The 27820-nt window shown below is 34.3% G+C and overlaps 2 protein-coding genes across 8 annotated transcripts in view; both read right to left on the reverse strand.

The window, feature by feature from the left end:
• Positions 1-409: 409 nt before the first annotated feature.
• Positions 410-20987, reverse strand: ptpn6 (protein tyrosine phosphatase non-receptor type 6). Of its 4 annotated transcripts, none has more exons than XM_048153109.1 (18): positions 20819-20987; positions 20462-20618; positions 20203-20231; positions 19260-19382; positions 17140-17334; positions 12091-12274; positions 9794-9910; positions 9104-9235; positions 7951-8047; positions 7572-7651; positions 7304-7450; positions 6940-7074; positions 5820-5974; positions 3790-3857; positions 2785-2936; positions 1479-1552; positions 953-954; positions 410-877 (listed from the first exon to the last, which is right to left on the reverse strand). In XM_048153109.1, exons 3-18 carry the CDS (start codon positions 20208-20210, stop codon positions 762-764), a joined length of 1785 nt encoding a protein of 594 aa, XP_048009066.1. In that variant the 5' UTR covers positions 20211-20231; positions 20462-20618; positions 20819-20987; the 3' UTR covers positions 410-761. The 4 variants fall into 4 exon arrangements, with proteins under 4 accessions (XP_048009066.1, XP_048009065.1, XP_048009063.1 ...); XM_048153108.1 differs by having other exon boundaries at positions 20203-20235; positions 20819-20986; XM_048153106.1 differs by lacking the exons at positions 20203-20231; positions 20462-20618; positions 20819-20987 and having other exon boundaries at positions 19260-19393.
• Positions 20988-24046: 3059 nt separating this feature from the next.
• Positions 24047-27820, reverse strand: part of chd4b (chromodomain helicase DNA binding protein 4b) — a 34005-nt gene continuing 30231 nt past the window's right edge. For all 4 annotated transcript variants that reach the window (XM_048153103.1, XM_048153104.1, XM_048153102.1 and 1 more), the window contains 5 exons: positions 27602-27766; positions 27409-27517; positions 27119-27251; positions 26814-27009; positions 24047-25529 (listed from right to left, as the gene is read on the reverse strand). In XM_048153103.1, coding sequence (XP_048009060.1) covers positions 25354-25529; positions 26814-27009; positions 27119-27251; positions 27409-27517; positions 27602-27766 — 779 coding nt within the window. In that variant the 3' untranslated portion in view covers positions 24047-25353. The remainder of the gene's footprint in view (positions 25530-26813; positions 27010-27118; positions 27252-27408; positions 27518-27601; positions 27767-27820) is intronic.

A 27820-nucleotide genomic window follows, 5' to 3' on the forward strand; every position in this document is an offset into this window, starting at 1 on the left:
TAAAACTTGGTTTATTTCAGCCAGTTGCCAAGGCAACCTTTCTCATTTTCATTTAGGTTAGTTAAACTTGATGTATACAACAATTAAAACTTATATATTGAGATTTTTTGGGGGGAAATATAACGCATGTGACGCATTTTGTTCTATTGCTCATGTGGTGCTCTGTAAAGTTTATTCATTTCTCCGAATGTTTTTCCCTGCTGTGCCTCGATGTTAAATGGGGTCAGCCCTGTATGGGGTTCACTGATCACGTTCGACCCCGATGTGTACAGCTCTCTGATGTACAGAATAAGAATGAGACGGGTCCCTCTCACTGGCACCAGGCCAGAGTTTGTGCGTATCATCTCACCAGGACATCAACCTTTCCTTTCTGTCTTACTGTTACAATAACATCCTGGAAAATTAAACATTCTATGCAAACACATCTTTATTTTATTACAGAAGAAAACCATAATGGCCAGGGATAACTCTGAACAGTCTTTGGAATGGACTTTTATTAAAACTGAGAACAAGTGGATGATTTATATCAATTACAACTTAGTGAATTTACTTTAACAACAATTTTTTACTAAATATTAAAAATGACACAAAAATACATAGAGAAAACAATATAGCAAGATTTGTTGGATAAGATCAAATATTTGGCATCTTTGTAAAAACCCCTGGCTCAGTTTCCTTTTAAACAGTATGTCTGTAAAACAGCTGAAATTGTATTTTAAAATTAGCTGTACAATTACGAAGCACAATTAAATCTCATCTTTTCATGTTATTTTTTTATCGTTTCCTGACAGATCCACTCTTCTTTTCCTCCGATTTCTGCTTTTTGACATCTTTCTTTCCCTTTGCTCCGAGATTCTCATAAACATCTTCATTTTTTCTGAAGAAAAGAAAAAAAAAAATCAGTATAACTGATTAGTCATTAACTTACAGCAATCATTATGACCATCCCAACTTCTAGAGAAACAAACAAGAAGTCCACTGCAGTGCTTGGATATGCACATTTTCATTTAAATGCAGTTAGATTTGAATATGTCGTACCATTATACTTCAAGTTCTCATATTATTTGTTGTTTACTGCAGTTTTAATGTTTTAGTCAGCACCTTGAGCTAAAAACTGATCTAAGCCACATAAACGTGAGAAAGAGAGACTTGCCAAACATTGTCCAGTAAGCCAATGATTAGATCAACTCACGGTGCTTTGAGCAAGTTCAGGCTGAAACAATACAAGGATCTGAGATAAAATGCTCAATTCAACTCAATCCTTCTCTTTCTTTTTCAATGGGATATTGCACAACGGTTCAAAGGCTTCCAAAAAGCTTGTGTAAGCAGAATGGCCGTGTGACTGAGAGATCTTTGAACCGCCTATTTAAGTGGTCATTGGTTTGGGGAAGATACAAGGATGTGAGAGGAATGTTTCCTGATATTTGTGGGAGTATTTGGGGATACATTAGAAGCAGAAGTCTCAGTTGCATACTCACTTTGCAGAGGCTTTGCGACTGGCCTTCTGGTGTTTAGGATTAATTGAAAGGTTTCCATATTCAGTTTCAGTTTCCTGTAGCAGAAAGTAGGGGAAAAAAATCAATAGCAATACTGAATACAACAAATGGGTGACACAGATAACTGGATATCAGTCTTATCTTATCTTCTTTTTTACAGTGTTGACTGATACGATATAATGGGAACCATTTTGAGGGCAAATAGATTTATGTGTTTGTGTGTGTATATATATATATATACACACACACACACACACACACACACACACACACACACACTACAGTTGAAAAGTTTTGGGTCAGTAAGATTTTTTTTTTAATGTTTTTGAAACAAGTCTCTTAAGTCTCGAATCAAGTGTCTGTAAAATGTTTAATGTGAAATAATACATTTAAAGTTAAGAGATTTCAGCATCATTACTCCAGTCTTCAGTGTCACGCGATCCTTCAGAAATCATTCTAATATGCTGATTTGGTGCTCAAGAAAAATTTGTGCTGCTTAATATTTTTGCAGAAACCTTGCTACAGTTTTCTTTCAGGATTCTTATGAATAGAATGAAATAGAAAGTTCAAAAATAGGATATAGAAATATTATGAATAGAAATTTCAAAAGAACAGCATTTACTTGAACTAGAAATCTTTTGTAACATTATAAATGTACTGTATTTACCATCACATTTTAAAGCGGAACTCAGTAAGATTTGCGAAGCTCCCCCTACAGGTTCCTTCAGTGAATCACACTGTCGTAAATACTCCAAGCGCAGCTCTGGACTACAACGACTACAACACTCACCAGCGCAGTAGTTTTGCAAATACAGCACAAGAAAGAGGAGGTGGGTAATTTGCAAATACAGTACACTCGATGGAGGTGGGTAATTTTCGAAATTGTCTTATAAAGTCATAATATATACATTGTTTTTGAATTACCGTAAAGCATTTTGTCACCCTCGCGTGAACGTGAACATGAGGCGAGATTGTGTCGGGTCGATGCAGCTCAACTTGCAAGTGCTGTATTCTGACGTGCCAGAGGGGGTTAGTGCTCGCCTCAAACACACCACTACAAGTCAATTAACCATCGTAAGGACTTAGAAAACTATTTATGAAGGTAAAAAAAGTTACTTAGTTCTGCTTTAACAATTGAATCCTTCCTTCCTTGCTGAGTATTAATTCCTTTAAAAAATCTTACTGAGTGACCACAAACCAAATATTATTTTTCATGCAAACTTTCTGGCTTCATTTCCCATTATTCCCTTCATTTCATTTCAAAAACACTTCACCGCCATTTTCTTACCATGACAGCCTTTCGTGTGACCTTAGTCGAGTCTATATACTGTAGCACAGCCAAGTAGATGAACTTGTACTGGGCTTCGGTTTGCACCATGCCAGACCGCTGTTCTCGAACCATCTGAATACACTTCTGGATGTCGATGTCACAGTCCAAACCTGACAACATTTTCACAACAGAAACATTTTAAAAAAATCGTGACTATGTTAGCTATGATAAAGTGTCGCCCTGAGGTGGCCATGTGAAATGTGGTTGCAACAACTAAAAATAAGCCTATTATAAGATTATAAGACTAATTTCATTGATTTGTGTAAAATAAAAATCTGGAAGGGAAGCATACTAGCCGATCATCGTAGATTCCAGAAAGCCTAAGGACATTCACAGGTTATAATGCTTTAATCAATGTGATTGCACTAAGTTGTAATAAAAATGATGAATTATAATGAGAGCCTCCTGCTGAGAGAGCTGATTTGTGATAAGATTATCGTTTTTCATGTCCTGATCTAAAATGAGTTTTGCCATGGCAACGTTCATTATTGTTTTGAGATGAAGATGAATATTGAAACAGTACTGACCCGGTCTCTATGAATTTTTTTTTTTTTTGCTTATTTAAAGTTGTAAACCTCTCATTAAGAGCTGGAATTTATTAAAAAACTGGCCAGGATTTCCAGTGGCCTGTAAAAACATCTTAAATACACTAATTTCTCCACTGAGTTGAGAATTTGTGCATTTGGTAGATTTAAGGTATTTATTTAATGAGTTTATCCATTCCCTGGGGATCGAACCTGTCATTTGATGTTGCATTGGAATGGTACCATGAAGGTATTACTGGGACAAACCTTGAGGGTTTAAGTGCTTTTTTGATGGGCACAATGGCTAATATCTTGCATCAGCTGGTGAATGAACCAGCAACCTTCTGGATTCCAGCCTGTTGACTTTTAAAGCCTCACAGATAGCTGTTTTTACACAGTAAAAGTCAGTTTCAAAAACCTCAACAGAGAGTAAACTCACCTTTAGCATCAATCGAGTCTATAAGCATGTCGATCACCACAATGGTTCCTGTTCGTCCAATACCAGCACTGCCAAAACACATTGAGCAACAACACATTGAATCTATCTCTTCCAGTCTCTCTTCCAATCTCTTGTAGAGGTCATGAGACACTGAATGTCCCATAGCACATGTTACTAAAGATTAAACAAACTATTAATTTAAGGTTTAGTGTGGGAAGTGAGGGATCGTGAGAAGTTCAAACATGTACTGTGATTGCTACATGCTGAGTGGTGTGACTACTGGCTAAACCTCCCTACTTAAACTTTTCAGCTTGTATTACTTTTCATGCCAAGACATGACATGAAATCTAATTCACTGTTCTCACTGTGTGCATAAAATAAAATAAAATAAAATAAAAAAAAATAAAAAAATAAAAATAAAATAAAATAAAAACACATATGCTAAAATTATCTTAAAGGGTTAGTTCACCCAAAAATCGAAATAACGTAATTTATTAGTCACCCTCTCTCAAGATCCATAAAGGTACTAAAAACATATTTAAAACAGTTCATATGAGTTCAGTAGTTATACCTTAATATTATAAAGCGACGAGAATACTTTTTGTGTGGCAAAAAAACAAAATAACGACTTTTCAACAATATTTAGGATTTAATCAAAAATGGATTTAATCAATATTAATATTAAGCAATGTATTAATATTAATCAATAATATCTTAATTTGTGTTCCGAAGAGAAATGAAGGCCTTATGGGTGTGGAATGACATGAGGGTGAGTAATAAATGACATTATTTTCATTTTTGGGTGAACTTTTTAGAACAAGTGACCAGTCCAACAGAAAAAAAATGAATTATGTCTTTTCCCAATGATTGTTTTTGTGAAACTAAATAAGTGGCAATTAAACCAATTAATGAATACTTTACTTGAAAAAAATTCAGATATACACTCTTAAAGGGATAGTTCACCCAAAAATGAAAATTCCAAATTCCAATTTCCAAACCTGTATGAATTTTTTCTTCTGCTGAACACAAAAGAAGGAATTCTGAAGAATATGGGTAAACAAACAGTTGATGGACTCCTATTACTTCCATTGTATGAAGAAGAAAAAAAAAACACTATGGAAGTCAATGGGATCCATCAACTGTTTGGTTACAGACATTCTTCAAAATATCTTCTTTTGTGTTCAGCAGAAGAAAGAAATTCATACAGGTTTGGAACAACTTGAGGGTGAGTAAATGATGACAGAATATTCATTTTTGGGTGAACCATCCCTTTAAGGCCCATTCACACCAAGGATGATAACTATAATGATAGCGATAAAGATATAGTTCTATAAATCATTCTAAATGCAAATGAATAGCAAAGTCCATACCACAACTATTACGATAACGGCACAGAGGAACAATATTGTTGGAATCACTTTCAGAACAATTTTTTTTTTTCAGCTGATAAATGATAAAATCATTGACAGCTAATCAGAATCCACCTAACTTAAAGAGCTTGACCATTTAACAGAACGCCCTTATAATAAACAGAACGATATTGTGTGTTGGTGTGATAATACTACTATAGATATGTTATAGTTATCTTTATAATTATTGTTCTTGGTGTAAACAAGCCTTTAGAATAAAAGGTTCAATGTGGATCTATATAGAACCCTAGGGTTCTTGACTCAATTTTAAAGAACCTTTATGCCAAATGGATCTACAGTAAGTAAGGAGTAACATCTTAAATGATTGCATAATACTTTCATGTTTAATATGTTAATTTAATATTTTCTAAGGATAAAGTATGTTTACAAGCTGTTTAATTAATAAAATTTAATTAAAACAAAATTAGTTAATTAAAACTAAATTCATAAAATGATCCCATGATGGGAACCCCTAAAAGGTTCTATACATGAAGTGTATATGAAGGTTTAATATAGAACCTATAGAAGTGTATATTTTATGGACATCTGAAATGGCATGACATCGCTGTCTTGTGCTCATGAAGCCCCCAAGTGGAAGATGATGTTATTGTGAGGAAGTACCTGCAGTGGATGATCATAGGTGCAGATGAGGACAGTTCGTTCTGTTTGATGTTGACCTGCTCCAGAAAGCTAAGCACTCCACCAGGCTCTTGCGGAACGCCGTGATCGGGCCAGCTCAAATACTGGTAGTGCCAAATGGTCCGAGCTGGCTCATTCTGGAATCAGAAAGGTAAAGGGAGAGAGAGTTTACATGAAGGAAGAGAATTAATCACATATCATAATGTGCAATGCATTCATGCATTTATGCTTCAATGCTAAGCATCAAATGCTTTGTGCCAACTTTCGGGTTTAAGAAACATTTTTCACTTACATTTTTAATTAAAATGATATTTCCAGCATAAAAATGTGAGCTTTTTTTTTTTTTTTTTATGTACATACATTTCTTAGTATTTTAAGGCATTCAAGCTTCAAGAAATAATTTCCTTAATTTTACATGATGTGGTGTTGTTCTTAATTTTTTTCAAAATTAAGTTCTAAAATGGTCTGACTTTTTGACTAATCATAATGCAATTGTGTTTTTAATAATAGAAAAGCCACATTTTAAAGACAATACTGTTTTCTTTTTTCTTTTTTTTTCTTTTTTTGTAATTGGAATCAAGATGATAGCATGAAATGCAATGGAATAATAAAATAAAATAAAGTATAAAATAAAATATAATAATAAAAACTGCACATGTTAAAATGATCATAACTTTTTTAAACAATTTTTTAAACATTTTTTTAAACAATTTTTTAAACACTTTTTTAAACAATTAAACAATTTTTAAACAAAACACAAAAAGATTAGTTATGATTTTCCCATTGACGGTTTTTGAGAAACACAAAATAAGTGGCATTTAAACAAATCAATACATTTTTTTAAAATCCTAAAGCTAAACACCTTAAGTGGTCTTACTTTTTGACCTTTTGATCTAACCATAATGCAACTGTATTTGGTAATAACAAAAAAGTCACATTTTAAAGACACAATACTGTTTTCTTCATACTGTTGATGGTGATGGTATGAAATGCAATGGAACAGAATGACATATAGGGACAGAATCTGGGCCACAGGTGCTGTACACAGAAATGTGTTAGTGTGAATGTTCGCACATAGGTATTGAAAAGACTCTTTTCTTACCCGATGCGGAGCCGTGAGCTCCATCACCCTGATCTTGTAGTCAGTGGCATCCTTCTCAGCCAGTAACGTCACTACATATCTGCCTACTTCCTTTGACTCTCCCTCAAGAGTGGGCCAGTATGGCACACACTTATTCTGCAGAGGGTAACAAAAAACATGAAACGTTACATTTTAAATCAGGAGATTTTCTACTTTTTTAAAAGCAAGGCTATGTACTGTTTCACATAGAAAACTAAGCCAGAAGACATTACTGAATTACATAAATGAGAAGGCCATTTTTTTTTTATTAATAATAGTTACTACATTTAATTTAAAAAATCAAATTATAAAATAATTAACTGAATGAATGTCAACAAATACTAACCCGTCCTTTCTCAACCTCCCTTGTTGTCATGACTATTACTCGTGACTCTTCTTGCCAGACCATTTGCCAAAAATCGCCTACAGTTGTTGCGAGGCAGCCTTGACAAGCAATGTAAACTTTCTGGTGATTAATATCCATTAATTTGTTCTGTGAACACAAACATATAGAAAGAGAGTAAATTATGGAAAATAGAGGATTAAAAAGGGACTTTTAAAATATGTAATTTAAGAGATTTATGATTATATTTTGATTTATGTTGTGGACGTACTACAACATAGTTAGCATTGATGTAATCAGAGCCGACAACATTGGGATCAGCGTTCTGCAGGATAACCCTAGTGTCATCAACTGAAAAGAGAAGAAATTAGAATACTTATTATTTGTAAATAACAAGATGGACAAAATTTTGTGGACACCCCTTAAAAAAAAAAAAAAAAAAAAAAAATTATATATATATATATATATATATAAATAAATGCTGGGTTGTTTCACCATATGTTTGGGTTAAATATGGACAAACCCATCTGTTGGGTTTAAAAATGTAATTTAAAGATTTTAACCAATGGTTTAAACATGGGTTGAAACAACCCAGCATTTTTAGGGTGTACATTTTTGAAAGAAATACTGCAGTGTGATTTATTGCTCACAGGGAAGGATGTTCTTGTATCTGTTTTTGCTTTTGTTTTCTGGTCTCATTCCTTCATCTCTGCTCTTTGTTACCTTGGTTTCCAACTTCTGCAGCGCCTGTGAGCAGAAAAACAGATTTATAGATCAAAAATAGCATAACAGTAAGAGTAATGAAGACAGAAAGTACACGTGACCACATCCTGCCTGTTAAGAGTGGCTCTGAACGACCGTTTGGCTCCTGTGGTCTAACCTTACTACGACCAGAGATCGTCTAACTACGAACATGCTAATTTTAGAACCAGCTGATCAAATTCTTTTTGCCATCCTCTACCAAGTGTTATAAGTACAAAAAAGGGCTGTAGGAATGCATGAATTTTCTTATAATCAGACTCATAACTAAGGAGATGCTGCTGCTAAAACTTTGCAACAAAACACATGCCTTCATGTCGTTTTGTCATTTATGTAAAAAATGTAACTGTCTTTAAAGTAATGAATCAAAATCAGTTATCTCATGAGATCTGATTACTTTGGTAGAACAAAAAGTTGGTCAAAGGCAAACGGATTATGTTGAGTGGGAAATAGACCCTCTGTTGTGGCCTAACAGACTACAGGCTGCTGTTAGGTGTGAACGGAATAACTCCGGCCCACAAACCCAAAACTACCACAGAATCATTCAAAACTCTCACTGTGTGGGAATTCTGTTTTTTATTATTATTATTATTATTATTATTATTATTATTATTATTACCCAGGTAGAACTAATCCACAGAATTTATTTTATTTTATTTATGTGCACGTCAGTACATTCATTGGTTAAGACTGAAATCTTCAAAACTGTTTAAGATTACAATTCAATATCATATTCCCAATCAGCAATAAAATCTGACAAAAATTATATCACAAATATGATTTGTTTAGCTCAAATCACCTTTTTTTTTTTTTTTTTTTTTTCTGGCTGGTCCAGCTAATATGTTCTAGTATAAAATCAGCTCTTTTAACTGAAAAGCAGAATATTAAGCGTTAAGATTTGAGTAGCAGTGCACTATTTCCAAAAATACAGTTATTTTCCAAATAAATCAATGGGCATATAAAATGTAGTTGTGATTCTAATGCATGAAGAACTTGTGATTCATCTACAGCAGGTAGTGTATAACCTTTAAACAGGTCACTCACATCAAACTCTTCCCAGAACCCAGCTTTTATCTTTTTATCGGCCCCATCCATGTTCTCCCTTTCTGAGGTTTGGTCGAGCTGCTTTACTCTGCTCTCAATATCAGCTGCGTTCAACCTTGTGGAGTAATAAGGCTGGGGGAAAAAGAGGTGGGTAAACATCAAAACAAATGAAAAAAAGGAAAAGAACAAGACAACATCAAGACATCAGAAAGGAGGAGAGAGACAGACAGAAAGGGCGAGTATTAATCACAACATTAAAAGGTTCTTCCCACAGTTCTTTGTAATTTGCCATTTTGTCACACTATAAAGTATATTACTCAGTTTCATAGATATTTTCCAGCTAAAACTCTTTATTTCAGCAGAACAGATGCTCACCATAAAGCCACTATAAAAAAAATAATAGCACATCACTATAACAGCAACTTTATTCCATATGATCACAATTAACCAAATGTTTTTTATTTTTTTTTTTTTTTATTTTATCTTAACAGTTTTAAATCAAATAAGTTCAGCCAAATATCTCAAAATGTATCATTCAATGTGACCAAACCTAACACAAGCAATTCCCACTGTGCTGCATTTAATACCAGAAGCTGATTAGTTGCTAGTGCTTAGTTGCACGCTTGCTCGACATTTAAGAGATTTAACACACGTTGGTATGAAAACCCCCTGGATATAAATGTCCTTTACCTGTTTGAGATAAACCATTGTCCCAGACAACTCCTCAATACCAGTGCGTTTGAAATGCTCCACAAGGTCTGTCAAACTGTCAAAAATCTCTTTACCACCAACTGTATAGCGGTCATTCTGAAAATAAACATGCATAATTAAGTTAATCAGTCACTCAGTTTTCTACACAAGGGTAACATGAGGTTCAGTGGCCTTCACTTGATGCCAAGGACCCCCAAATAATACTTATTATTAAAATATAAAGACAAGACAGCTATGTATTTTTGACACATTTATACTGCGTGAAAAAAACAGTAATTGTGAAATTATACAGGCAATATGCTGTTTACAATTTAAATAATTAGCTTTTATTTGTCATTGTACTGAAGCTAAAACAAATTATTGGAAGATTATCTGGAAAACATTTACTTTGTAATAAGCTATTCTAATATAAGAAAAACAAACATTTTCAAAATTTATTCAGACACCTTGAGAATTTCATTCATTAATACAGTTTATTCACTATGGTTTAAAAAAAAATGGTAATAAAATATGAGAAACAAATTCATCTTAATTATGTCAGATAACACTTAAGCAAAACATGGTCAGGTCAAAGTGTCTGAATAATTTTTGGTTCCAAATTTTACTGGTAGTCCACTGTATGAAGAATTGTTGGGTATAATATGTCACAGTTTACTTTATTTTGCTATCCTCACTTACATAAATGAACTATAGTGTCCTGCACCCACTAGTAAAAATATATCAAAAATATCAAAAATGTCTGAATAATTTTTGGTTTGACTGTATGTATGTATAATATTTTAGCAAATAAAAAATATATATCCTATTTTTACAATTACTTTTAACTAACATGCCCCAATGTCATTTTTAGTGGATTTTGGTTTGAAGTTAGTTCCTCAAGTTCACACTGGTGTAGTTCATCACATTTGGAAAATGTCCAAATATGTTTGTCTTAATTGTCTTTTTATGAATTGTTTTGCTTTAAAAGTTTGCTTATGCTATTAAAATTAATACAGAATGGTCATTCAGATTTTACTCTTTTTGTAAAACCTGTGAGAATGTGCTTTCATTAAACCTTAAATACCATCACCAAAATGGTGACACAGAAAGCTTTCTTTTATGTCTTTAAATCAGATTTAAAACAGAAGCTGTCCATTGACAAGGGCTTACAACGTCTTGGATAAACTAGGGTTAACATAGGCTGGTTTAAGACGTTTTAGGCCTTAACTGCATTGTTTGGTTCTCTGAGCTGATTAGAACCGTCTTCACAGAACACTGTTTGTTCTGTTAATCAGCTCACAGGGCAACAATGCAACGATGGCATTTTGTGCACTTTGAACCTCACTAATGCACATACACATACACACATACCAGTGGAATAAATTAACAATCGACAGGCAGTCAGTTTGACCTGATTTTCCCTTGGTCATAATCTTCTAGCATTCATTCAAACAGCACAACAATAGTGCTTATTTAGAGCCCAGAGTGGGGCATGACCACCCCCCGCTACCATCCAACACACCCATGACTCAAAGTTCAGTCGCGTTTTTCAGGTAAGTGCAAATGTGTGAATTGATGTCATGCTGTGTGTTCCATATGTATTTAAATGCTAAACTGTGCATATTCTTAAGTATGTCAAACATGTTTATGTGTATGTAAGTCAAACTGTGTGTACAAATGTCGTGTACGTGTTTCCTGTTATGCAAGTAAAACTTGTTTAGTATATCTGTGGTATTGTAATAATTCCATTCAAACAACATTGATCAAGGTGCTAAGATCTATACAAAAGTACATATTCAGTTAAATATTTTAGCGGTTTACCATCTAAATTAGTCATTCGTGTTATAAAATATGTATCTCATGTATGTACAGTGCCCTCCAAAAGCATTTAAACACTATGTGTGAGGTTTTGAACAATATTAGCATAAATCCTATTCATTTTGTGATGCTTTGCATTGGAAAGGGACAACACAAAAATGAAAAGAAAAAAAACAAAGTAAAAAAAAAAAAATTCATGACAGAGAAAATAATTGAGCTATTTATAAATCAGCTATTTTTATTGCAATTAGTATTTTTATTAATAATTGCTCATCTCAATAATAATTGCAATAATTGCATTTACACCAAGAAATAAGGATTTATATTGATATTGTCCAAAACCCCACTTTGAAACCTTTTCAAGGGGAAGTGATTATTGGACTTGAAACAAGCTTACTGTATTAAATACTATATTCTAAGTTCTGTTAAAATTAATGCAAGACAAACACAATCATACATGTATGAGCACATGCACTTACTTTGTTGCACATGATCTTGATATGGGAGACCCTCCTACCAGAACTGGTCATTTCATCGGTGAGCGCAGACAGAACAAAGTCTCCTGGTTTAGAGAGCGACTCCCTCACCAGGAACGTCCCGGGCTCATCGCGCTCACGGATCAGCTTCTCAGCATTTGGACCCGACAGGTGGCCATGGTACCACCTGAAGATGAAAATACAAAAGGGGAAAAAAGTCATTTCAATACTATTGTGGTACTAGATATTAGATGTTCTCGTGATAGAAACTTTTTATAGTAAAACAAAGTATTTCCTGCAAACATAATTCAATGTAATTAAAGTCTCTGACGCAAACAAACCAGTCAAGGTATTTAGAGAATGATAGTGTCTAAAAATAAAATAAAAAACTAGGGCCAATGCAGCTGCACCACAAACCACTGTAGCCATAAACACGAAAACAAAAACACGAGGCTGAACATTTATGCCACGTATGTATCTTCAGTGTGCAAATATTTATTAGCAATTTTGGACCACAACGCAAAAATTTGGTGGTCCTCACGCTCTAGCATACTAAAATGTGAACTAACAATTGGACTCAGTTCTCAATTTCTACATCTCAGCTTCCTGTACTGCGGTCGGAAAATTTTCTGATGACAAGATTTCTTGACTCGAGACTTTGGTGTATTTTTAGCTTGTCCTTCCTTCTCTGTTCTCTTGAGAAAAAAAAACACTTGCTAAATCGCCTTTCTGGGGGTTCTTCCATGATTGCTCTCTGTCATCTACAACCGGCGTTGTAGTTTGTATGATTTTGATGCCTCTGAATAATAATAAAAAGAAAAAAATTTCTAGGAATCTAGATCTCTGCTCTTTTATGTAATCAATTTGAGACTAGACTTGTGATCCAAGTACCATGCATTATCATTGCAACTAACTCTGACATTAAAAATTTCACAATTTCACACGTACATGTAATCAGATATGGCAACATATGCATATTTGGCGTGCTGTGAGCTCTGAATCTGGCCCAAACCCAGAGTAACCCCCCTATCCTTGAGTGGGAAAGGGACCAGCCAAGAGTGAGGCATTGTGGTGGCGGAGGGATGCTGCAAAATTGTCACGGGACAGAGGTGAAGGACGGTTAAACAGGCCTCTTCTCGCGGTTGGATTACCTGAACGTGCTGCTCCCAAACTTTGTTAAATAACCTTCATTTAATATTTTATGTGAATAATCAAATGTAGATACATTACACTATCTGTCATTGCAAATTCTCTTCCAACTCTATCACAACTTATCGTCTTTCAGCATAGAAAGAAACTGCGTCATGCACACTTGCTGTATGTATTGTGGTGACTATTTTTTACATTTGGAAGGCAATTATAGCATTACAAATTCTGCTCTTTTCAAAAATCAAGCCACTTCTCATTGATATGTGAGAAGATATGCTCATCCTAAGAAACAGTGTTTATACATAGCTTTTATAAATTTCCTCTGTAAACTTATAATAAAGTCACTTTAAACATAATCATTGCCCTTATAATGAAAGTCAGTGAGGTCCAAATTTGTTACAAAACTGTTACAAAAACAGTTGAAAGCTCAAACATCAATTTTTGTGTTATGCAGAAGAAATTAAGTCATAGAGCTAAGTTCACATGGAACGTGTTTTTGCTGTTAAAAATGTGATATGCAGGTTAGTGGAACAAAAAAAGCACAAGGTCTAGAGATGCTTTTTTAAAACTTCTTTTAACTTGAGTGCCGAAGTTTTTAGAACATGCCATGTGTGAGACAACTGCATAAGACGCAAGACACAAGAGCAACAGTTAAAGACATCCGTCTAGCGTGTTTGCATTGAAAAACAATGGAAAAGTAGTGCAGTGGAATGAAAACATGCATTCTGTGTGAATGGCCCCATACAGGTTTGGTAAGTAAATGATGACAAAATGTTATTTTTTAGGTGAACTTTCTCTTAAGTATCTCTAACTTCCAGAAAATGCCAGAAAAAAGTGTTAGATAGATTTATCGTAGAAAAAAAACAAATACTGTTGGAGCAGTTCACAACAAGTAAGACCACTGTAACATTTTTAAGGTGCAAAAATGGAGAAAATTGTCACGCTGAGTTTGGCTGTGACTTCAGTATGCATACTGCATGTTTTCTGTCCGTTAAACAACACCCATCAAAGGGCTCATCATTGGCATGACCAAAAAAGAGAAAGAGATAGACCAAAGGGTGGGGGACAGAGAGCAAAGAGAGACAGTAAAGAGATGAAGGAAGGGCTGAATGGGTCTGGTCACTGTTTGCAAATGTGTCAAAACTAAAGTTTCCAACCGCAGTTGAGAAGAGGAAGTCAGACACATGGCAGAGGGAGGCGCAGACTATGTCTGCAATTCATGCTTAAACATGAAAAAGAGCTTTAATAAAAATCAGTGACCAAGATGGAGAAAGTTTGGGATCAAAAAGGCAACGCTGAATTGTGGGATTCAAAATCTAGTTTTAGCATTTAAAACTTTAAAATAAACAACATTATGAATGAATAATAATAATAATAAAAAAAAGTCTCTACACATTTCTAAGTCACTAATCAATGCAAATTTGTGACATTGATTGTGATCTTTGCACAGACGTTAAATTGTCTTGCTTTTATTGAAGTAAAAAATGTTCTTTGGATCAATGAGGACATGATCATCAGGTTTGTGGAGCTCAAGCAACTCGAGTGCTACTGTCAAATCAAAAAAGGGACAAACTAAATACTAAGACGTTCTGAAATTCAATTCAACATTTCACTCAAATTGGTATGCAGGTAATAATATAATATAATAAATAATTTTTAATTTAAAAAAGTATTTAGTTAAAAGAATGCAAAATAGACATTTTCCTAGCAGTCTAACATTTGCAAATTAATTTAATATATTTATAATTATTATAATTTAATTATAATAATTCACTTTACCTTACACTGCATTAATCATTAGATTAATCAGCTGCATTTTCATTCAGCCAATCTTTAATTTAGTGAATTATTGTCCCTTTTTCCTGTCTTATACTGTATATGCATTTTTTTAAAGAATTTTGAAACCTTATATGTGCTATTTTATTTTATCTTTTTATTTTTATTTTTTTGCACCATAAAGATATTTTTTGCACAGACAATAAAAAATGATATATCCAGATATATCTGCAATATCCAGATAAGGTGCATTTTCCAGTGCTTATCATTCATGCATCTACTTGTGTATCACAACATGTATCTTACATTAGACTTCTGATTAGCAATGCTGATTCAAGACGTTTTGTGTCTATAATCCACATAAACAGGAGAAACTGATATACAGTTTAAAGGTCATAAATTGCGTGGTCAAATGCAGATCGTATTAGAATCTGCAGTAGCAGACTGATTTAGAATGATATGCAATGGAAATTCAGTGTAACCATAACATAAAAGAGACCGTGTTAAATGGTTTATACTTGCTGATGATTTTAACAAGTCTCTTGCTAAATTAAGTGAATCTGCTGCTGTTGGGGGTTTTAATCTTAATTTAATAGATTAATGTCAGCGGTGGAAGGAATTTTGGAGATTTGTATTAAGTTTTGTTCCTCAGTTTCTGATGTAACTGAAAGTAGAACGTGGAAGAATTCCACGGTGTGATAAAATTACTGACCATGTGATACTTTTATCAATACATCAACAGCAGGGATGGATTCCTCTGAGGCGACATTTTGTTTTAGTGCACAATTTTACAGAGGCAGTATTACAGGCCTCCAGTATCTGCATGTATGTGAATCATTCCACAACATTTCCATTCATTTGCCATTAACATTTTGCCATACTGTAGCAACCAGTGTTGAGGAAGCTACCTGTAAAGCTTCATTGTTTTTATTATTATTATTATTATTTTCATTTAAAGTTGTTCAAAAACAGTCAAACTAGTAATTTATCTTGATTTTGTTTATATGCTAACAAAAAGTGGCTAACTACACAGCTTCAATGTAATTAGCTTCTATTTGTTAGCAGGTTGTACATTACATGCCATTTAAAAGTAGGTAGCCACACTAGCCACTAGCAAAAAAAAAGAAGCTAATTACATTGAAGCTATGTAGTTAACCATTTTTGTTAGTTTGCAGTGTACCTAGCATAGTATTTATTTGCCCCGCACAAAAAATAAATACATAAATAAATCAGAAGTTCTCAGTTAGCATGACAGCATTCAAACAGATAAATTTACATAAAATACCGCTGCTAAACTAAAAAACTCACTCTCCAAAAGTGTAAAGCAGCAAAATGGCCTTTAAACAATATCAACACTGTATATTAGTTGTAAAAAATAAATTAAAATAAATGTAAATTCTTAGCCTTATGAGACAAATGACTGAGTTTCCCTGTCCTAGAAATTCTTCAAAAAGACAAGTAAAGCCAGTGGCTATGTTTACATGGACAGCAATAATTTGACTGGATCCACTATGGCAGATAGCACTATTTGTATCTCATTAAGCTTAACATCGAACAATGAAGTTGCATAATGCGAAACATGGAAATATAACTTTCTGACCTTGAATTTTCACTTTAAACTTTTTACCTTCCAGCTGTTGTGAAAAAAATAACAACAACTGCAAATGCCATGATTGCAACCATTGTGGATGACTGATGTTACATATTTGAATTTAATCAATATCAGTATGCAATATAAACAAGCATGAAAATAATGTGCATCTACTATGTGTTGGGGGCCTCGTTATTTGGGATATGGCGTTGTAAAAGCGAACAGTAAATACCAATGTAAATATTATAATCGGAATGTTTTACATGGTCATGACAGGTTAAGAAAATGGATATAACTTTGCATAGACAAGGTTAGTAAGTGTTAAACAAATAATTTTATAGAACAGTATGTGCATTGGCAAAACAGAGATGAAACTCATCCTGAAGACCTCTAATGGTAATGGAAAACTTTACAGTCTGACAAACAATTTAGATCAATGATGGCGTTGCCAAAATCAAATAAAACAGCTTGTATTAGTTAATTTTGAAAACGCACCCCGACATCTCCAGGATGCAGGGTCAAATATGATGGCTTACCTCTCAGTGGTGGGATCGGAACAGTTTAATGGGTATTTGAGCTCAATAACGGTCCCATCTTTATCCTGTAGAGTTCCGTGATCTCCAGTGTAGTACTCCACCAACTCGGCTAATGTCGCAAACTTCTCCCCGCCGTACAGGTCATAATAATCACCTGTGTTCTGAATCCTAATGTGTGTGACCATTTCCCCCACTCTGAGAGGAAGAGGAAGAGAAGGAAAGGGGATTGATGATGCATCATGCTCAGTAAAATTAAATGTCTAATTACTGACTTAGTATTCATCATATGAATGGCATCTGAAAATCATTAATTTAGGACCCTATACAAAATTTGTTGTTTTTTTCCAGAGGTCGAAATCCAAAAAACATCAGGACGTAATGTTGCAGGAAATGGAGTAATAGTAACTTCACAAAGTGTGTAGAAACTGTATGTGTGTAGTAATTACTTGACTTGAAGGCTTATTCACAAAGGACCGCAGTAATATTTGCCGTCATAGAAATTTATTACCCCAATTCCGTTTCCTCAGGCTTGTAGTTTTGAATGATTCAATACCTTCTCAAAAAAATCTGCTATGTTCAAGTATGCCAGCAAACCAACTTTGGTGGTTATGTGATTTTCAACTGTGGCGCATTAATTAGGACACATACTAGTAACATATACGGACTTAAGGGAATGCAGATTCAAATCCGACCCGATCAGAGTCATTCCCATTCCCTTTCTCTCTCGCTACACTGTACTGTCAGCTTTATAATAGGTTATTAAATAAAAACTTAAAATCCTACAATTACAAATGTGGTTAATAAATAAAGGTGCCTTCATAAAAGCATGCAACCACACCAGATTTTCGATATATCAAAAATGAAAGATGATTACTTCTAGACTACATGCAAATATGAAAAACTGTAAGTTTAAACAAGTATTGTTGAATTTGCTCTAAATACGTTTATATGTATAGAGCAGAACAGAATAGAAGTCAATATGATAGTCACAATCTGACACTGAGCTACTGACACTGATCTTTGCCCTTTAAAAATTACCTGACTTTAGGCTAGCATTTAGTAACATCAAATTGTTACGTGACATCTAAGTCACACATCGCAGACAATTCTACTAATCAGCCTATTGATGTTGTTCATTATTAAGTAGACCATTTTTATGCAAAGTACATCTGTGAAAAATAGACACATTGTATGTCTGAAGCATATTTTACAGTATACACACACACACACACACACACACACACTATATATATATATATATATATATATATATATATATATATATATATATATATATATATATATATATATATATATGCATTAAGTAGACCATTTTTATGCAAAGTACATCTGTGAAAAATAGAAAAATAGACATTGTATGTCTGAAGCATATTTTACAGTCTATATATATATATATATATATATATATATATATATATATATATGTATATATATATATATATATATATATATATATAAATTAGGTTTATGGAAATAACAAACATACAAATAAATGTGTGAATTCTCGTATTGTTATGTGAAGTGAACTGTAGATGACAGGTGCATGAAAAAAAAAGTACATAAAAATTAGTTATACATGTATGTGACTGCATGAAAATATTTATCCATTAATATATTTTAAGGTCAGAAAACCACAACCCACACTTCTGAAAAGAACGAGACAAAAAGTGATGTACAATATATAAATACAGAACCAAATTCAACACCACATATAATTAAATGTTTATTCACGCATTGTGTGATGTCTATGACAAGAAGAAATAACTGCTTGTTATCTATGCAAATAAAAAAAATCTAATAATTGGTTTGTAGAGGAGTATAAAACGTTGTCTGACAAGCTCTAGAAATAAACACGGTCAGAAAAATCAGAGGAATAAAGATGATTCTCAAATCAGTCCAACACAGAAACATTCAGTAAAATGTTTTTTTTCTTTTTTCTTTTCATAACTAGAACAGATAGTAGTGGAAAGCTCTGAAGGCTATCTGTCGCCCAATCTGACCTCAGCTTATCCTCTGAACCAAATTTTCACCTCTAAATGACATAAAAAGAGGCTAAAAATTGACAATTTTATCATATCATCAGACAAAAAGTGCTGTACCTAACAGACAGGGAGAAATCGCCCACATTCTTCTTGCTGGGTCGGGCCAGGAAGCTGCCATGGACGCCTCGGGTCTTCAAAACGGTCTCTGCGTCTATTCCAGACAGATCTCTGTGGAACCACCTGTTTAACATGGAAATAAGAGAATGTTAATATGATAAAAATATAAAATTTTACACAAGTGCCATCACACAACATGTAGACAACTGTACGCAAGCCAAAATTTTAACAAAAAGAAGTTTATTTAATATATATATATCAATAATAATAATATATCAATATATTCGGACTCAAATGTTAGTGTAACATATGCATAGTTAACATTTAACATATGCATATGCACCTGTGGTTTGGAACACCTGTGTGGACTCGAGGGGAAACTGACTTCATACATCGCCATCATGGTTGGTAAAATTTAAATGCAAAAATGGCTCCGAAAAGTGAAATTATTTCTAAGTAAACCACCACCATCATTTGACCCAAATGATTTCAAAATTTGTAATGCAATAACATTCATGCTTTTATAAAAGTGTCTAAATACTTTTTTTAGGCTATATATATTCATACGTGTGCAGAGGCGATACAGAGCTGTTCAAAAGCAAATAGGCAAACACAAATTAATGTTTTCATTTAAAATGATGTATAATGATCATTTGTGGCATAGTGAGGCACATGCAAAAACAAGCACACTCTAGCAAGGCCTACCAAACCACCAAGTGCATTTGCAGAAATGCACATACACGCAAAACCCAGGCATGCATCAACATAAATACACCTTGCACTTTGCAGTTACAATTTAAAAAAAAAAAAAAAAAAAAGCCTTTTTAAAACATTGCAAAACACCCAGTTAAGAGTCTATGGTGCAAAACACAAGAGTAGCAAAACTGAAAAAGGGAAGATGATGAGTTGAACAAGATTGGAACAACAGAGTCTCTCAACTTACCGAACCATCTTCCTATTTCAAATGTTCCTCTTCCTCGAAAAAAGAAAAAGAAATGAATATTCACATTAACATGATAATGAATATGATACATGCATAAACATAATCCAGAGCTGTAAAGAACAGTCTTCTTCTCTTCGTGTCATATGACTGCACTCATCCTCTACTTTTCCATTTCCCTCCCTCCTTCTATAACTTGTGCAGTGACATCCCTCCACACAACCAACCACAGCCCATAATCATTTGTCGAGCGGCTTCATACCTGCCTTCTCTGCTTCTCCTTCTCTCTCGAAACGTAAACAGTGTTTTCGATGCTTTGAAGAGCAGGTCGTCCTGACAGAGTATATAAGCCTTTCGTATGGCCCTCCCTTTCTCACTCTCTCATGCACTGTTACAAACTTCTTCCTTCCTTTTTGTGGCTTGTTCATAAAACAGTGAAAGCAACAAGAGAGGTAGAGAAAGATACAGAGATGTCAGATTAATTTTCTGGTTCTTCGAGGCCTTTTCGTCAAGAACTAATCCAGACAAACGTCCAGCTCACCATTTGAAACTGCAAGAGACAAATAGAGGAACTACAGGCTGAGCAAAATTACAAAAACAACAATGAAATGCAAATTACCCTCTCTTACAGCTTCTGAATATACTTCTCTTGCTTCCTATCATTTATTTCTTTTTTCTCGCAGGTTGATTTCAGAGGTTGGGTGTCATCGAGACTGACAGTTAAAGTCCATTTTGTTTAGTGTACATTGCACTTCCTTGTTTCCAGACTTTCACCTCTCTCACACACACACACACACACACACACACACACACACACACACACACACACACACACACACACGCACACACACGCACACACAGACAGGCACAGAGAGAGAGAGACATGAGGCAGCAAGATATATGTCATGGTGTGGTAATTGCATAATTTACATAATTATTCCATAAAAATTGCCTAAGGTATAAACAAAACTGGCATAATGTACTACAAGGCCTGCATGGTCAAACAAACAAACAAACAAAATAAAAAAACAAATATAAACAAATAACCCGAAAATTTAAAGTGCCTTCTTTAATACTTCATGCTTATTTTCTTATAATATACAAGCTACTGTTCAAAACTGGGGTCAGTACGATATTTTAATGCTTTTGAAATAAATATCTCATGCTCACCAAGTCTGCATTTATGTGTTCATAGTACTAACAGTAATATTGTGAAATATTATTACAATTTAAAATAACTGTTTTCTATTTTAAAATATTTTAAAATGTAATTTAAAGCTGAATTTTCAGCATCATTACTCCAGTCGTCAGTAGTGTCACATGATCCTTTGGAAATCATTTTAATTTGCTTAACTGGTGTTCAAGAAACATCATAATTACTATCAGAGTTGTGTTCAATAATATTTTTCTGGAAACTGCAATGCATTTTTCTTCAGAATTCTTTAATGAATGGAAAGTTCAGAACAGCATTTACTTGAAATCGTTTTGTAACAAAGTCTTTACTGTGACTTTTGATCAATGTAATGCATACATTAAATTCTTACTGACCTCAACAATATAGGGTTAAAACCTTTGCCTGACAAAATTTAAAATACATTAAGATTAAAAGTCTATCCAGAAAGGGAGAGGATTTTTGCCTTGTAAATATTATCCATCTAGCCTCTAGGTTACAGCTATAACATTTGAATACATGCAAAGTCCAAAATCCAATTTCACGATACCACATGACAAAATGTTTTTCAAAAGCTTCTCTAAGTGCCTCTTTCTATAGTTACTGGCAACTTAGAACCGGTTTTACAAATACACAGCCAGATAAAAAAAGATATTTAGCAGCACCTGCAGCTGTCTGTGTTGAATAAGGACGTTAAAGATCAAACATCCTAAACCTAAATCACACGTTTCTGGAAACACCTTGCCATTTGACACGTGGGCAAAACAGAAGTAATATATCTTGCATTGTTTCTGTTTTTACAAACACTTTATCAGCTTTAATTCGATTTCTAACTTTAACTCTATAGAGGTACTAACGAGGATCTTTTCGTCGACTGAGAAACCAAAGACTGTTACTGAGTTTTTGAAATGATCACATGCGTAAGAATTTCGAGGGAACGCCTCCCAAAACTCGAGTATTGGAACAAGAGTGTTTACCACCGGCATTCGCTGTGTCGTGTTAGTGGATTCGTTATGTCGGACTCACCGCAGGTAACTCATAATCTGCAGTCGTTACTCCTGTCTCCTGACAAAAACATTGCATGCGGCGCCTGTGGAGTGTGGAAAGTTACTGGAGCACGCAGCCGCGCTCGTCTCTCACAAGGAACGTCATGGCAGTGATTGACAAGCCAGAGGGCCAATCCGCCCACGTCTCTCACAAGGAACGTCACGGCAGTGATTGACAAGCCAGAGGGCCAATCGTTTACGCAATGATCGCGTAAACGATTGGCTGATGTTTTTAAGGCCCTACCTCGTGCACAGATGATGTATATTAATATTATTCCTTTCAGTGCACCTAATAAATAGTCTTTTATCAGTTAGTAAAGACAGTTTCAAGTAATATTGCAAAAATGTATAAAACAAAACATCCTCTTTAGCACCTAACTGCACTTGCGGCTGTAAGCAGGTATCTTTCACTTGTAGTGTGAGGTGACCACCATAGCAGTTAATTACAGACTCTGGGATTGATAATGTGGTTGGATTATAATTTGGAGCATAGAGCCATGTAGCACCGCAGAACATAAACACTATTTTGAATCGAACATCAAGCAGGACAGGATCCAAAAGGCTAGACCATCTTCTATTAAAAAAAATTCAAATTCTTCTATAAAAAATTCAAAAGATCAATCTTCTCAAGTTAATCTACACTGATAAAATAACAAAACATATCATTTTAAAGTTTAATGTTTTTGGAGACTTACAATGGTATTCTTTGATTATCAGTCCACATAATACAGATAAATACAGAGACAGCCAAAAAGAGGAAACCTGTGTACATTATGTTACTGAAAAGGCATGTAACACCACATAATCCATCATTTGAGATAAAAAAAAAAAAAAAAAAAAAAAAAATTAAGGCAGAGGAAAAAGAAGACACTTTTTGCATACATGAATATAGAAAGGTCAAAAAACTATCTCTTACTTACATGATATGCTTATGTCCTCTTCGGATTAATACTTGGTTGTATACACACACACACAGAGATACAATGTCCAGTTCTGCGCTTGGATGGAACGGATCAAACATCGTAAACATTTACTGATCTAATAACATGCAGAAGGCTTGACTAACTAAACTAGACTTAAGCGTCTCCTCTTTTCCAGTCTTCTCTTCCCATATTTGCTCTGATAAGTTATCTGCCTCCACCCACCCATTTTAGTTAATTGTCATAATTTCCCCATCCTGTCTTTTGTTGTCATTCTTCAACTCATTCTTTCTCTCTCTCCGCACCATCATCTGCTGTTCTCCCCTCCATGTAATCTCTCAACATGATTGCTATGTTTACATGCACCTAAATAATCCATTTATAATCTATAAGCTATATAGTCTTCATATAAACGCCTCAATCAATCTGTTTGAGCTCGATCTGATTGAAATTTCAATACAATTTACAGGGGTAGTACAACAGGGAATGTTTAGCCATGCAAACTCATGAATCATATTCTTTCCCAAATGGATTTGGATTCAAAAATACCTGCACACATGGTCAGTTCCGTAATGTTTACGCTTCCATACATCTTACGAAATAGTCATTAGAGGAGACTGAATATTTTCAACATATTTCCTAAAAAAATATGTAATATGTATATAAAACTTAGCAAGCTACTCCTTAATAAAGAGACAACACTCTGCACGCTTAGTTACCTTTTTATTGCAGGTCTGAAAAAACAAAACAAACAGAAGACATAATAACAATAACAGGGTAACAACGATAATTACAAAGTGAGATATTCAAAACTCCTGAAAGTGTAAAATTAGACATTAAATTAACAGCTGCATTTTTTTCAACTGTGCTAGAGGGATTTTGTCTTCTCTTGTAGGAAAAAAAACCGTGGCATACTTGCTTATTACACTATTCAGGGGCCAATCAGGAGAGAGAATGGGTAATAAAGGTGGATATTTTAACAAGCACATAATTAATAAACAATAGTGAACATGGAACTTGACTCTTCTTAAAGCAGCAGTTCTCATAATGGGAAAAAAAAAAATCTTGATTATAATATATACTATATTTATATATTTTTTAATTCTAAAGGAATGACAGGTCATTTGATGGCCTCATAAGAGTTGTGGCCCTGTCCTAAATGCATCTGTGAAGTACCCAAGACTTCAGGGCGTCCCCCTTAACATTTCAGATTTAAGAAGAGTGCTTATGTGTTTGTAAGTTTGCAGAGCCTGCATCAGTGGACCATTACCTGACAATCTATCCGGCATTAAGTCACCAAAATGTGGACTCGGAAGAGGATGTCTCATGGTGGCATTTGGGACAGGGTCTGTGTTTACATCAGCATAAACCTTTCACTCGGCTTCCAACTGCTGCTTGACAGTACTTACAGTAGGACAAGATGGAAACCACATGATTTCAGGTTGTATCTGGTTGGAAACCAGATGTTTAAGGGTTCAAACAGGCATTTGAAATTCAAGCACATTTGTGGAAATGCACAAAAACAGTGATTCAACTAGTGTGAATTACAACATAATACACACCTGAGGAGGAAAGAGTCCCCACTGCAAAGATCCATTCCACGCAAGGCAGAAATCCACACCAGCTCTTCTACCTTGCCCTGCATTGACTATTACAGTGCAGAGGAGGTGACCTGAAAAACCTGAACTGGATTTCTATTGGAGAATAATTTGGGTGCTGTGTATTCTAACATACGTACACATCTCTCAGGTCAGTAGGTGTGTATTCACAAGATTTTTAATATGAAGGGGGTGGAATGCCTCTAAATTGAGTTTAACGGAATATGTTAGGGAACCACAGTGTGTTAGCTATATTAACCACTCCATTCTCCTTCTGTCCAAACTAGTGTGGGCAGCTTGAACTTATTTCAGATATATACAACGGATCTGATCACCTGACCCAGGTGGATGTCTGTATGTATGTGAGATGATTCCTCATCGTGCCTTATGAGAGGTACGGGTGAAAAATCCAGGGGTCATCAGCGTGGCGCCTGCGTCTGTGTGACCTCCGGTCCTCGGCTGGCCAGCCTGCTAAGGATGCTTCTTTCCGACATCTGCAGCCGCACGGCGACGGGTGGTATTCGAGCGATGGTTGCTGGGAGCCGGGTGACATCTGCCTTCATGTCACTGAGCAGCTCCTCCAGTTGTTTAAGAACTGAGAGAAAGATGGATGAAAATTCACTTTAAATCTGACTGGATTTAGATTCAAATTCAATTTTATTTAGATTCATATTTGATTTGGATTCAAATTCAATTAGATTTAAATTCATATTTGATTTGCATTCAAATTTAAACAGATTTAATTCAAATTCAATTAGATTTGGATTCAAATTCAATTTAAATCTGACTGGATTTAGATTCAAATTCAATTTGATTTAGATTCATATTTGATTTGGATTCAAATTTAAATAGATTTAATTCAAATTCAATTAGATTTGGATTCAAATTCAATTTAAATCTGACTGGATTTAGATTCAAATTCAATTTTATTTAGATTCATATTTGATTTGGATTCAAATTCAATTAGATTTAAATTCATATTTGATTTGGATTCAAATTTAAATAGATTTCATTCAAATTCAATTAGATTTGGATTCAAATTCAATTTAAATCTGACTGGATTTAGATTCAAATTCAATTTTATTTAGATTCATATTTGATTTGGATTCAAATTCAATTAGATTTAAATTCATATTTGATTTGGATTCAAATTTAAATAGATTTCATTCAAATTCAATTAGATTTGGATTCAAATTCAATTTAAATCTGACTGGATTTAGATTAAAATTCAATTTGATTTAGATTCATATTTGATTTGGATTCAAATTTAAATAGATTTAATTCAATTAGATTTGGATTCAAATTCAATTTAAATCTGACTGGATTTAGATTCAAATTCAATTTGATTTAGATTCATATTTGATTTGGATTCAAATTTAAATAGATTTAATTCAAATTCAATTTAAATCTGACTGGATTTAGATTCAAATTCAATTTTATTTAAATTCATATTTGATTTGGATTCAAATTTAAATAGATTTAATTCAAATTCAATTAGATTTGGATTCAAATTCAATTTAAATCTGACTGGATTTAGATTAAAATTCAATTTGATTTAGATTCATATTTGATTTGGATTCAAATTCAGTTAAAATTTGATTGGATTCTGATTTCGATTTAAATTCAGATTTGAATTAACAATTTACCAATTAAATGTGATAATGAACTTTTGTTAAAAGATCCAGAATCATGTTTAATAAATAGTAATCATTTTTTTGTAAATGCAAATCATTTTCCCCTTACTGCTAAAAATAATAATATTATAGTTATTTTGTAATTCACTTGTTTGTGTTTTATCAGACAACTGTATTGTAAAAAGTGTGTGCAAAGCTGTGTGGTGATTATGATGTGCTATACAGAGTTATAGGATTTGTTGTACCTTTGTGCAGAACTGCATTAGCAGGCTTGTTTCCTGACATGGACTCTTTACTGAGGTGCTGGTGTGACTCCGCCAGACACTCCACCTCACTGAAGCGTGTGTTGAGTGCCATGGAGGGGTGAGAGGGGTCCTCTGTCATGTTTAGATAGGCAGCACGTCTGAGCTGCTCCTCAATCACCAGAGCCTGTTCCAACAGCTAAACACAGACATAAATGATGCAGTTGAAAAAAGAGCCAACAAATCTAGCTCTAGGCAAACACTGAAGGCAGTGTGTATAAGTTTTGTAGTTTCTGTATATCTCTAACCTTAAACCTGCGAGCAAGGAACTTGTTTTTAATCTCAAGGAAGTTTCCTCGGCTCATTTCTCCCTTAAAGGGCTCATTGAGTATTGCGAACCTCGGGTCATTCTGCACATCCTGCCAGCGAGCATAACCGTGGCTGATGGTACAGATGTTAAGGACATAACATAATCTATAAAATGAGGGTAGCTTCAGATAATTACTAGTGGTGCAAGCATATTTATTGCTGTATCGGTACTGAAAAGACATTGACTACCAAAATGATCAATAAAATGAAGTTAATAGGTCAAGGATACTGTATGATACCAGCCAGCAGCCAATAGTCGTGGCGACGATGCCAGATCTCGTAAGTCTTTTTGGTGACCGTGGCGGCTCTCTCTTCATTCTGCCAGAGAGAATGAAGCTCTGGAAAGAGAAACAGAGAGATCATTGATTCAAAATTCACCAGCACGTACACATACACACACACACAGTAAATTCCCAGTGTACCTGTGAAACCTCCGTCAGCAATGTTAAACATGAACCTCTGCTTCACTGCTTTCTTCTTCTCCTCACTCACTCCATCCCCTCCTCCGCTTGTCTCTTTGGTGTTCTCTCCATTTTGCAGCTTAGCGGAGTCCTCTGACTTCACTCCATCCTTCTCGTCTTTTGGATCTAGTTGAAGAGAGAAAGATAAAGAGACGTTATTAATTGTAACAGTTATGTGTG

The sequence above is a fragment of the Megalobrama amblycephala genome, linkage group LG13 (genome assembly GCF_018812025.1).
Source record: "Megalobrama amblycephala isolate DHTTF-2021 linkage group LG13, ASM1881202v1, whole genome shotgun sequence".
Classification (NCBI taxonomy): Eukaryota; Metazoa; Chordata; class Actinopteri; order Cypriniformes; family Xenocyprididae; genus Megalobrama; species Megalobrama amblycephala.